At 50.7% G+C, this 11855-nt stretch overlaps 1 protein-coding gene across 7 annotated transcripts in view; it reads left to right on the top strand.

The window, feature by feature from the left end:
• The window catches only part of KMT2D (lysine methyltransferase 2D), a 133699-nt gene that overhangs the window by 107537 nt on the left and 14307 nt on the right, over positions 1 to 11855 (top strand). For all 7 annotated transcript variants that reach the window (XM_053290869.1, XM_053290871.1, XM_053290870.1 and 4 more), the window contains 6 exons: positions 598 to 741; positions 8197 to 8361; positions 9216 to 9372; positions 9835 to 9916; positions 10174 to 10349; positions 10701 to 10828. In XM_053290869.1, the coding sequence (XP_053146844.1) occupies positions 598 to 741; positions 8197 to 8361; positions 9216 to 9372; positions 9835 to 9916; positions 10174 to 10349; positions 10701 to 10828 (852 nt within the window). The remainder of the gene's footprint in view (positions 1 to 597; positions 742 to 8196; positions 8362 to 9215; positions 9373 to 9834; positions 9917 to 10173; positions 10350 to 10700; positions 10829 to 11855) is intronic.

The following is an 11855-nucleotide window of genomic DNA, read 5'->3' as shown; positions in this document are numbered from 1 at the left end:
CAGCCATGGCCATGGAGCGCAGTGATCCATGTGAGTCCACCATACATTCTACAATCTGGTGGCTTTCTCCTTTCTTTGATGGATTATAAGGAGCACTGGCTTATTCTTTATGCTTCAAAGGAACATTTTTGTTCTCTCATGGTTGTGAAAGAAAAAAGATTGGAAGTGTTTAGGTTTTCTCTTATGTTAAAGGTGTTCAGAAGGGGCCTTTTGGAACTTCTTCTAGTACATGGTTGAGCAATGGGGCCACTGCCCCCTCTTAGGTTCTTCCTCCTGAGCTGCCATTATCCCTTAGTATTCCTGGACTTTGCACGTCCCTTTCCTTCTTCCAGGAATTCCAAGTTTTGTTTTCAAACTGAAGTGTAAGGTTTTCTGGTTACCAAAAGGAAAAAAAGGTGGTGGCACCGCTAGGAAACAGAAACAAGAGGGGGCACTCAGATGCCTCACTGTTGTCTTTAATAGAGCAATATATCATATAAAAATGCAGATGCCTCCTGGGAAAGAGGCTTTTTGGTGCTCACACAAGTATGTTGAGGAGCAGAAATTCACTTGCTCTCCCCCCCCCCTTCTTTTGGCCATTGCTGCATCTCCCTGCAGGATGCGCAAGCTGCAAAGAAACCCCCACCACCCAAGCCCAAGAGATCTCAAAAAGCTGGAGAGCGACTTGCCAACTCCCGTAAGAAGCTGCGCAAGGAGGATGGGGTGAAGTCCAACGAGGCCCTAATGAAACAACTCAAGCAGGTAGTACCCACCTTACAGCTGTCTTGTGGGGCCTAAAGGCCAAGCAGAAATGACACACATCTCTCCATACTTCCCCATTTTGCTGGGTGAAAGCAAGATGAACTTCAGTCACTACATTAGGAAAAGCTTAATGGGAAAGGGGGCCATTGGAATAGATCTCTAGGGCAGGTGCTCTGCAGTTTCTACTCTGTCTTCAGGAGAACTGTGTCCTGGGCATAAGGAAAATGAAAAATGACTGTTGACTGAGTTAGTGACCAAAAGTTATAAGGTATCAACAAAAAAGCCAAAAAAAAAAAAAAAGTCCTTTAGACAGTAGGGTGGTGCACACAATGGTTACTAGGATAGGAGACTCCTCCTACCCTATTTCGGGAGCTAGGTACACTCCCAAATTGCGATTGAGTGTTCAATAAAACAAGGTCAGAGGCAGGGAGCTTGATCATCTGTTAAGCTTCAGCTGGGCAAGACAGTTTTTCTGCCAGTTTTTCTGTTCAGAAGCTGGGGACAGATCAGTTGTGGCTTCACACACAATCAAACTCTCTACCTCTGACCATATTTTTATCTAACACTCATGTACAAAACGGGAGTGTGCCCAGCTCATAAACGAGGGTAACTAGTTTAAACTCCTTATGTTTGTGTGAACTGCCCTATTGTTTGGTCAAAATTAAAGGATACAGCAATCATGTATAAACTGATCAAAATTGTGTGAGGACCACGGAGGAAGACCAGAGCCACTCATTTGATTGCTTGGTTGATTGACTGATTGATTGCTTGATTGCTGGGAACAGTATTTCAGGTTTTTTGGAGCACACATTGAATCTTACTGAGTAACTTTGAGCCCGTTGTTCTCTCTTGGGTGAACAAGAGGGATAAAATGTGATTATCTTTTGCCCCCGGGCTCCTTGGAGGAAGGTTGGGATACAAATGATGCTGGATAATGGTGTGATTCCGTGCCACCTGAATGTTGCTCTCCCTTCTGAACCCACCTCTGTGGTTCCTGGATGCAAATATTGCATGTTGAAGAGGTTTCCATGTTGAAGAGGTTTCCTCACTCTTATTAGCAATGGTTGTTTCTCTGCTGCTGACATCCAAGGGTGTCTCCTTGAGGGGGTTATGCTTCACCACCTGGCTCCCTGAGGCAGGGCTATGCAAATTAGTTAGCCTTTAAGAGGTGGAGGAACATGGCCCCACCCAGTTCTTTTAGTCCTGTGTGGCTCCAAGGCAGTTCTTTTCAGCTTATTTCTCTGACCAAACTTCCTTTCTTGTTCTCTTTCAGGCTTCATGGTTTTTCTCTCTGAACTTTGGTTTGTCCCCCACCCCGACCCTTCCTTCTCCACACTATTGCTGGGCTCCTTTGCCCCTTTTCTGTTTCCTCCATTGCATGGAACAAGCCAGGCGCGTGCTCCACTTTAGGATCCAGAAGGGGAAATTCCAGCAGGGCCTGCCAGAGGGCTCCAGAGACCGCAGAGCCGAGCTTGTTGATTGGAAGGGGAGAGCTCAGAGTGGAACACGCGCCCCACCAAACAGTTGACAGGCGGTGCTCTGGAGCTTCCAACTGGTCAATAGGGTGTCCTTGTAGCCGCAGGAGGAGAGAGCTTGGAGCAGAGCATGCACCCCACTGAACAGCTGACAGTGCTCTGGAGCTCCTCAGTCGGGTGTGTTTTTTGTCAGTGGGGGGTGGGGTGTGATCCAGGCCCTGAACCCGTCCCTGCCCACCACCTGGTCCCCGGGACAAGAGTCCTTCTGTTATCCAGCACTACTGCTTCCGCCCGCTCCCTGAAGCCTTGTGGAGCACATGGCTGCTGAACCCGGCTCCCCACAACCACAGGTGACCTCCACAAGCAGCCTGCAGGGCACAGCCCCTGAAAAACTCAAGGCCACTTCCCCAAAATTGGCAGTGACTGGGAGCACAGGATCGGGCCGGGGGCAGCTAAAACTTCATCCACCAGGACCGTGGTGACCAGGAGCACTGCAGCTGGAGCAGGCATGCAGTTGGTGAGCTCGGACCATTTTGGGCCTTCTGATTCCCCTATCATCCCTACTCCAGGACCCTCAGGGGGATCTATCCTGTCCCAGTCCACTCCAGCGCTGCAATCTCTCAACCAAATTCCCACTGATATTCCACCTACCTGGCACTCATGGTTCGAGGATCTGTTGGTGCATTCTTTTGAGTGCTATGATCAATTAAAATTTAAAAAGCAAAAAAGGGTTAGGAGGGAACAATCACCTCCCTCCAGTGCTTTGTCTTCTGTCTCTGAGGCTCCAGCCCCTAAGAAGACAAAGAAAAAGCGCAAGCAAAAAAGGGGAGATCTAAGCAGAAGGAAAAGAGTACCCATTCCTCTGAAATCTCAGACCATGATTCACCAGACCCCAAGGGGCCTACACCCAGAACTCCTAGGGGACCCCCAGGCGGGAATCCTAACATGCCCTAAACAAAACCCCACCGGCACTGGTACGAGTTATTCCCTTAGATGAAGAACCAATTCCAAGGGGAGATACTCTTGGGGACCCCTTACAGGGAACAGACCCTGAACAACCAGACAAGAGGAGGGAGAGTGGTCAGATGGACAGGAACCAGAGGACTATGAAGCCCCCCAGAGAGTTTTTCAGTCATTAGACTTTGCTCTGCTTGACCCAACCTAATGCTCAGGAATCCCAGCCCCTGAGTAAAAGTGCAATGGTTTTTCCTGGGCCTAAATCAAACACTATGACAATCCCGATCCCTTAGCATTTCATAGAGTCTGCAAAGTGGGGATGGAACTTTTCTACAGCTTATAAAAAGGTGATGGTGATAGCCAAAAAATTGTATTCCTTCCAGGTGGGAGGAGAGTTAATACACCCCCTACAGACACCCCAGTGGTCCAAATGATTTCTGGCTCAGTTCTCTCCAGGGATGGGGAGTCCGCCCTCAAAGATCCTGCAGACAAGCTCATGGAGGGGGCCATGAAAAGGTCACATGCTGCCTTAGTAATGAGAGCCTTAGCAGCCGCCTCCATGGTAGCCAGAGCATCTCGCATATGACTGGATGATCTCATCCAGAACCCTATCTCAGACCTGGCATGATTGAGGCAAATCCTGCTAAAATTACACAAGGCACAGGCCTTTATCTCTGACTCCACCCTCAATGCCATGAGATTTACATCAAGGGCAGGGGCGGCTTCAGTGCTGCGCTGCCGAAACCTGTGATTAAAATATTGGCAGGTGGATGCTACCTCTAAGACCAATCTTGCTACCATAACTTTTGATGGAGGAAAACTCTTTGGAGATGTAGCCTTGAAGGACATCCTAGTTGAGTCAGAAGACAAGAAGAAGGTGATGCCCTCCTCATTGCATAAACAGGACCGCTCACAGGGGAGGCGTTTTTTCCAATCCTTTTGCCCCTTTCGGTTCTCCTTTGTTGGCTGGGAGAGGGGCTTCAGGTCTCAACATCCCTTCTGGGACATTTCCAGGGGTTTGGGAACAGGGCAAGCTTCGCTGCCCAGAGCAAGCAGGCCAAACAGCAGTCCTGACTTGGGCAGGTCACCCCTGGGTGCTCGCCTCTCCTCTTACACACCTGGAGGACACTACCTCCAATAGTTGGGTACTTGACGCTATCAAGAGGGGCTACTGAATAGAATTGACTGAAAACCCACCTCACTGCTTCCACTCCAACCTCCCGCCTCCCCTCCAAACACAAGTGTCTCCAGGAGGCGATCCAGCACCTCGTACCAATAAAGGCAATAGAACTGTTGCCAGTGGACCAACAGGGAGTGGGCATTTATTCCACCATCTTCACCATGCCCAAAAAAGATAGCTCCCTGCGGGCACTTCTGGACTTAAAATACCTCATAAAAAATGGAAGTTTTGCATGGAATCACTCAAGTGGATTGCGGAGGCCCTGCACCATCTGGACTTCCTATCCTCCATAGATCTGAAGGAGGCTTATCTGCACGTACTTATACACCAAAACATATGTTCTCTGCTGCACTTTCTCTACACCAAAATGCACTACCAGTACAGAGTGCTTCCTTTTGGCCTCTCCTCAGCAACTCGCATATTCATGAAAGTCCTGGCACCAGTCATAGTGCATCTCCAACTCCTAGGGTTCAGGATTTTTGTTTATCTAGACGACTTGTTGGTCCAATCTCCATCTCTACAGTCTGCCCAGAGGGATCAACACCACATTCTAGGTTCTCCAAGCCCACAGGTTCCTGATCAACAGGGAGAAAAGTCACTTACACCCGTCGCACCAACTGCTACATCTGGGTGTCATGATAAACACACTGAGGAACAAGCTCTTCTTAGCACCAGAGCGCAGAGCCACCCTGGAGTCAGAAATACATCTAGTACAGAAGTCCCTGACATTGCTCTCCTTTTCCAGGATACTGGTTCTGGTGGTGGTGACCTTTGAATCAGTTCTGTGGGCACATTTCCACCTGCAGCCCTTACACTGGCTCCTGCTACCCCATCACCCGGAGATTGCCGTAAAATCCACCAAATGGGTGAGCCTCCCACTCCAAGTGCTACAATCTCTTAAGATGGTGGACTGCAGCCCCACACCTTTCCATGGGAAAGGAGTTCCTGGACCCTCCGCGAGTCATCATCACCATGGATGCAAGCAAGCAAGCACGGGTGGGGCACCCACTGCCTCCACGAAATGGCTCAAGGAAAGTGGCCGGCCACCGAAAAGCAACACAGCATCAACTGGCTGGAGCTCCAAGCAATCCAGTTTGCACTTCTCGCATTCCAACACATAGTCCAACACCAACACGTACTGATCTACACAGACAACACCAAGGCGAAAGCACATATGAACCGCTAGGGGAAAACCAGGTCGAAGTCTCTGCAGGTAGAAGTGGTTTTCCTGTTCCATCGGGCCAAACAACATATGGTGTCCATAAGAGCCCACCACGTGCAAGGCGGTCTGAACATGGTGGCAGACTGGCTTAGCCGGAAGGAAATTCTTCCAGGAGAATGGAGACTGAACCCGGAGACCTTCATGTTGATATTGGACCACTTTGGCCAGCCGTCCATGGATCTGTTCATGACTCCAGCCAACGCTCAGGTACCATGATTTTTCATCAGGTTTCTATGCCAGCAAGCAGAAGCAGTGGATGCTCTGTTGCCTCCATGACTGTCAGATCTGCTGTACACCTTCCCACCAACGACACTCTTTACCTGGTTTCTGCATCAAGTGAGATTTCTCAGTGCTCAGGTCATACTAGTAGCTCCGTTCTGGCCTTGAAGACCCTGGTTTTCAGAACTCTAGAACCTGGCAGAAGCAGAGCACCTGATACTTCCAGTCAGAGTGGACCTGCTTCAGCAAGGCCCAGTGCAACATCCAGATCCAGGCTGGTTACGGCTAGCTACCTGGAGACTGAACAGTGCCTCCTGACTACTCCACAAAAGGTGCTTGAGACGATGCTGGCTTCCAGACAACCCTCCATGGACAGGATCTATCAATACACATGGAGGGCATTCCTCCCGGTGGTCTGCAATACATGGAGTTCCTAAGGGGGCAGCTACCATGAAGCATCTACTGCAGTTTCTTCAGGACCGGCTGGACCAGGTCTCTCTGTAAACACGTTGAAATGGCAGACTGCCGCCCTGGTGGAACTCATTTCAGGGGGATCAAAATGCTCCAAACTGAGACACCCACACGTGAGGCGCTTCCTCAGGGGGGCAACACTGATATCCCCCTCCCCCCCATTATACACCATTTCCCTACATGGAACTTGCATACAGTCATGAAGGCTCTCTAGAGTCCCCTCTTTGAGCCCATCCAATTTATCCCCTTATGTCTACTGACCCTAAAGCTGGCTTTTTTTTATGGCCATCATATCGGCACGTAGGGTGTCTGAGCTCCGGGCTCTTTCAGTTCACAAGAACCTTTGTATTTTTTCTGAAAACTCTTGTGAGGCTCATCCCTGACCCCTTTTTTCATCCCAAGGTGGTCTCACCATTTCATATGTCCCAGGACGTTACCATCCTTTTGTCCACAGCCGGTGCATCCAGTGGAGAAAGCTTGGCACTAGCTGGATGTCCATAGGTGCCTGAAGACATATATAAAATGCCGAAAGCACATCCGGACTACAGAGTCGTTGTCCATTTCATTTTTGCCTCAAAACTTGGGTCAGGGCGTTACTCCCGCCACTATAGCTTGGTGGCTCAAGGCGTGCATAGCCCTGGCAGAGCCTTAGGGCTCCCAGTGAAGTGTTTGCCCATTCTACCAGGGCAGCCACCACCTCGGCTGCGTATTCTACTAATGCTCCGGTCCCAGACATTTGCAGGATGGCTACCTGGAGGGCCCACTCAACCTTCACCAGGCACTACAAACTGAATACCTTTCGCCTCTGCTCAAGCAGCATTTGGAAGGCAGGTACTCCAACAGGCCCTTCCTTTGGAGTAGCCAGTGGTGCTCCCTCCCTCAGTTGGGCTGAGGGCTGTGGTATGTCCCCACTCAAGAAGACACCCTTGGATGTCAGCAGCAGAGAATGGAGCATTGGTTCACTTACCATGAGGGTTTCTTGCTGCTGCATCCAAGGGCCCCTCAACCCGCCTTTCAGCTCCTGTGCCTACTCTGCGGGGACCCTTGTGGAGTATTTCTAAGAAAACAAGGATCCTACTGTTGTCCATTTTTTACTGGACACTGTTAGTTCACTATTTTTTGGAATTTTTTTGTAGCTTGAGTGTGTTGTATTATCTTTAATATGTGTTTCTTATTCTTCAAAGTACTCTTGGCTTTCTTGGCCTAAAAGAACTGGGTGGGACCATTCTCCTCCACCTCTTAAAGACTCTAACTAATTTGCATAGTCCTGCCTTAGAGAGCCAGGTGGAGAAGCATAACCTACTCAATAGGGATGTGCACGAAAATTTTCGGCACTGACGAGGGTAGCACTTTAAGGGCGGGTGAGGGTGTACTCACCCCTCCCGTCGTATTCCCCCCGCCGGCGCGCTGTTGATTTTAAGCCCCTCAGGGCGGCAGCGTTCCTCCCTGCCGCCCCGTTTCCCCTGTTGACCAGAAGTCGCGAGCGCGCTCAGCAGCGCACCGGCGGGGGGAATGTGGCGGGAGGGGTGAGTACACCCTCCCCCGCCCTTAAAGTGCTACCCCCGTCGGTGTTTCGGCGCTGAAACTGTCCCCAGCGCCGAAACGTTTCGGAGGGCTCATAATGGCCTCCAAAATGTTTCGGGCACGAGCCTACTACTCAAAGAGATGCCCTTGGATGCAGTAGTAAGAAGAAGCCCTCACGGTAAGTGAACCAATTCTCTGATTGTCTCTCAATAAACACTGTCAGGTGAAATTTGGAAAGCTGATCTAGAAGGGCCTGGATTTAACTATTTTTCCCTGACCCCCCCCCCACACCCCCAGGTTCTTGTGAGGGACTCTCTTTGCACAGTCCGACTGCATCACTGTGTGTGAAGGTATGTCTGTCTGATTTAGTCTGCTCTCTCTCTCTCTCTCTCTCTCCTGCCCCCTAGGAGCTCTCCCTGCTGCCTCTGATGGAGCCTGTGATCACAGCCAATTTCAACCTTTTCCCCCCCTTTGGGAGCAGCCCAATCAATGGCAAGAGCCAGCTGAAGGGCTCTTTTGGTAATGCTGCCTTGGACAGCATTCCGGACTACTACTCTCAGCTGCTCACCAAGGTAAGGCCAGCCTGTGCCACCTCCCAGCGCATGCTCTGGCTGTGTCGGTAGTCCATAGCAAGGACACTGTGGAGGAGCTTGTGGGACGATTGGAATCAGCTTGACTTATCACAGATCAGATTGTCCTCTATAATCACAAAGAGCTAAAGTGATCTTCAGTTAGGCGAGATTGATCGTGAAGAGAGTTGGTGAGGAGCTGCTGAAGATCTGCGTGTATTGCTTGTCACAGTTGGACACCAAATAGCCTGGTCAGCAATTAGTTTCATTGGCCGACAGTTTTTACTGTTCTTGCTGTTTTAACATAGTTGTTAACATTTAGTTAGTTAGCTGTTGCTTTGTTAGTGTGGTTGTACATAGATCTGCTTGTGCACAACTAGGAGTCCTGCACTTTGCCCTCTGTGTTGGCTCCTAATAGTCGGATACATCAGGCACTGTTCCCTCTAGCCATTGGGAAGCAGGTTATTTGAAGAGAGATTCAGCTGGGAGGCAGACTAGGAGGCACTGGCCACTTCCTCCCCAAGGCCAGTCTTTTCTCCTCCCTTTGCAGGAGATGGACGCTCCAGAGCATTGCTTCAGTACATGTAGAGGCAGGATTTTCAGCAGAATGGGTGGGGCTAGCTAGAACCCAGAGGAGGGACCTTATAGCTGCACTGGAGGTTCAGAAAGAGATCATAAAGTGGTCTGAAGTCCTTTTGCCTGGGCAAAGTGATGTCATTGCTCCCTACCTGACCATACCAGCTAAGGGGATTACTGCTGGTGGGCAGTCATACAGTGTGTATTTGAGAATGGGAGAAGAAGAAATCTGGCTGAGGAGATGGTGGTGGGCACTGACTCCTCTGATGATCTCTGTCTAGAACAACCTGAGCAACCCACCAACGCCGCCGTCTTCACTGCCTCCCACACCACCACCCTCCGTGCAACAGAAGCTGGTCAATGGAGTGATGTCTTCTGAGGAACTGACTGAGCAGCCCAAGGAACAAGTACTGCCCCAGGAGCCCAGCGGGCAGAAAGGTAAGCCCCATTGCAGGGTAAAGGGGGTGCTGTCGAGCTCTGGAAGATCCTGGGAGCCACCTGCATTGTTGAAAGTAGCCTTGCTCAGGTTTTGGATGGAAGGGCGCTAAGAATTCCATGGGAGCTGCTCTGAGCTTTCTGGCAGATAGCGAATGGGTGGGGCCAAATGGCTTAGGATAAAAGTGCCGTTCATGTTGAGGGCCGGCTCCTTGCAGCCTCGCAGTGAACAGCATTCACAGACAACCATACACATAGAGGGGAAGGGGGGAGGTGGGTGTTGGGAGGAGACTGGGAACTGGCGGAAGACTAGTGGGAGCACCATGCTGCCTGCTGAGCACATAAGAAAAGTGCTGTGTAAATGCGAGGGATTTAGAGGTATAGTCGCCTTGGTGAGCAGTATTTGGACAGCAGGTCAGCCCGAAGAACCTTTGGACCTTTTTATGCCTTGTCCCATCTCTGCAGCCACCCCCCCTGTGGAAGTGAAAAGCTTAGACCTCCTTGCAGCTCTGCCGACGCCACCACACAACCAGACGGAGGATGTCAGGTGAGGATAGAGGCATGACCTAGCAGGGGGCAGAGGACAGGCTGGAAGAGAGGGCTGGCTTAGTGGATAGCCAATGGAAGCTGTGGCCTGAACTGTGACACTGGGGAGAAGTGATGCTTCCTTCACATCTTGATTGCTGGGCTCTTGAATGCATAGACAATGGTTTGGATTGGGCTGGTGTATCTAGCTGCATTTGAGAACATAAGGTGCCGCAGTGTTCTAGGTTCTGTAGCCAGGCTCTGCACATTTTTCTGCAGGATGGAGAGTGATGAGGAGAGCGACTCGCCTGATAGCATTGTCCCAGCATCATCCCCCGAGAGTGTCCTGGGCGAAGAGGTGCCACGCTTTCCCCTGCTCTCTGGAGCCAAGTCTGAGATGGATGAGCACCCTCTGTCCCCTGTCATCCCTATCATCCCAAAGGCCAGCATCCCAGGTGTGTAGGGGCTTGGTGTCTGAGGGAGGGGGAGAGGAAGGGTGGTGTGTATAGCAACAAGTGACCTCTCCAGGTGGGCTAGATCTAAACTCTGCAGCTGCTTATGTTGTCCAGGGAAGAAGAGCCTCATAACTTTAGAGGTAGAGAAGGCATCTGAGGTGGGCTATAATGGGCAAAGGAACATAATCTAAGATATGTTTGGTAACTCGTAGCTGACTGTAGCCTGTGGAAGAGGTCTGGTTTGAGTGCTGAAGAATCCTGCCCCTTTTAAAGTGGGGCTGACGAGCTGGTAATGGGGTCCGTGCACAGTGTTTCTAACTTCGCTTCTCTCTCCCTCGCCCCACTTCTCAGCTTCTCCAGATGCCAAGCCTTATGGAGCATCGGAGCAGGTGGGGAAGGGAACACCAGGCACTTCCTGGGACAAAACGAAAGGCAGTGAAGTCTCTGTCATGCTCACCGTCTCTGCAGCTGCTGCCAAGGTATGAAGCCAGCATGGACAGGTGCCTCCTCATAGGCTAAGCTCCATAGTTGTGTCTGAGGTGATGAGGCCCTCGTGACTTTACTGCCCAGGGTTCATCTAGGGTGCCATTGCTGTGAAAGTGTCACCAATGTGGAAGTTGACTCAGTTGTCATATCCAGGGTGCAAGTTTGGCGACCAGTGTGGAGCAGAGTTTAAATGTGACTCTGGCTTCTGGGACATGGAGCAGCAAAAGAGCAAATTTTTCTTCAGTTTTTCAGTGCTCATGATTTTTCGCATGCTGCAGTCAGGTGATGCAGTCATCATGTGATAACCACTGACGAAGCACAAGAGAGCATTCGTGTTTCCTTGAATCTCCTCAGATGCAATACACTTTAAGGGAGGCAGTTCACACTTTTAACAGCGAGTCATTGAGTGAGAGATTAAGTGATGCATACATGTGTGTGAATTAAGTGTTTAACAAGTGAAACAAAGTAGGCAGCTTCTGCTCCCGTGTGGCATGTAGCAGTGTGCACGAATGGTTTGGTGCCGAACCGGTTCATCTCGAACCGGGCCGGTTTGGAGATTCGATTCCGGTCTGTGATCAAATTGAACCAAGCCCAGTTTGGGCAGACCGTTCAGCACAGAATGGGTGGACAAAGAGGTGGCGAGAGAGATAGTGAAAAAAGTCTCCTAACTGCCCATTGTGGCAGCCGGCATCACACACACACACCCATCCCCCCGCAGCGCAGCCCATATCCAAAACACGCCCGATCCTCCGTCTTTTATGAAGCGGTGGCTTGGTGTGCGGAGGCTATTTGTGTGGTGTCCGAGCATACACGGAGGCCGGGACCAAGTCGCTGCTGTGTGGGCGGCTTGGTAAAAGAGGGAGGATCACACGCTCTTCGGATATGGGCTGTGCCAGTGGCGGTGCTGGCAGCCATGCTGGACGGTAAGAAGACCTTTTCCACTACCTCTCTCGCTGCTCCTTCACAGGAGCCAGGAGCCCCCACCCCACCCCTTTACTTGTACAGGGGAATCCTAACCGG

The sequence above is a fragment of the Hemicordylus capensis genome, chromosome 2 (assembly GCF_027244095.1).
Source record: "Hemicordylus capensis ecotype Gifberg chromosome 2, rHemCap1.1.pri, whole genome shotgun sequence".
NCBI classification, from domain to species: Eukaryota; Metazoa; Chordata; class Lepidosauria; order Squamata; family Cordylidae; genus Hemicordylus; species Hemicordylus capensis.
This window is presented reverse-complemented; position numbering and strand designations above follow the sequence as displayed.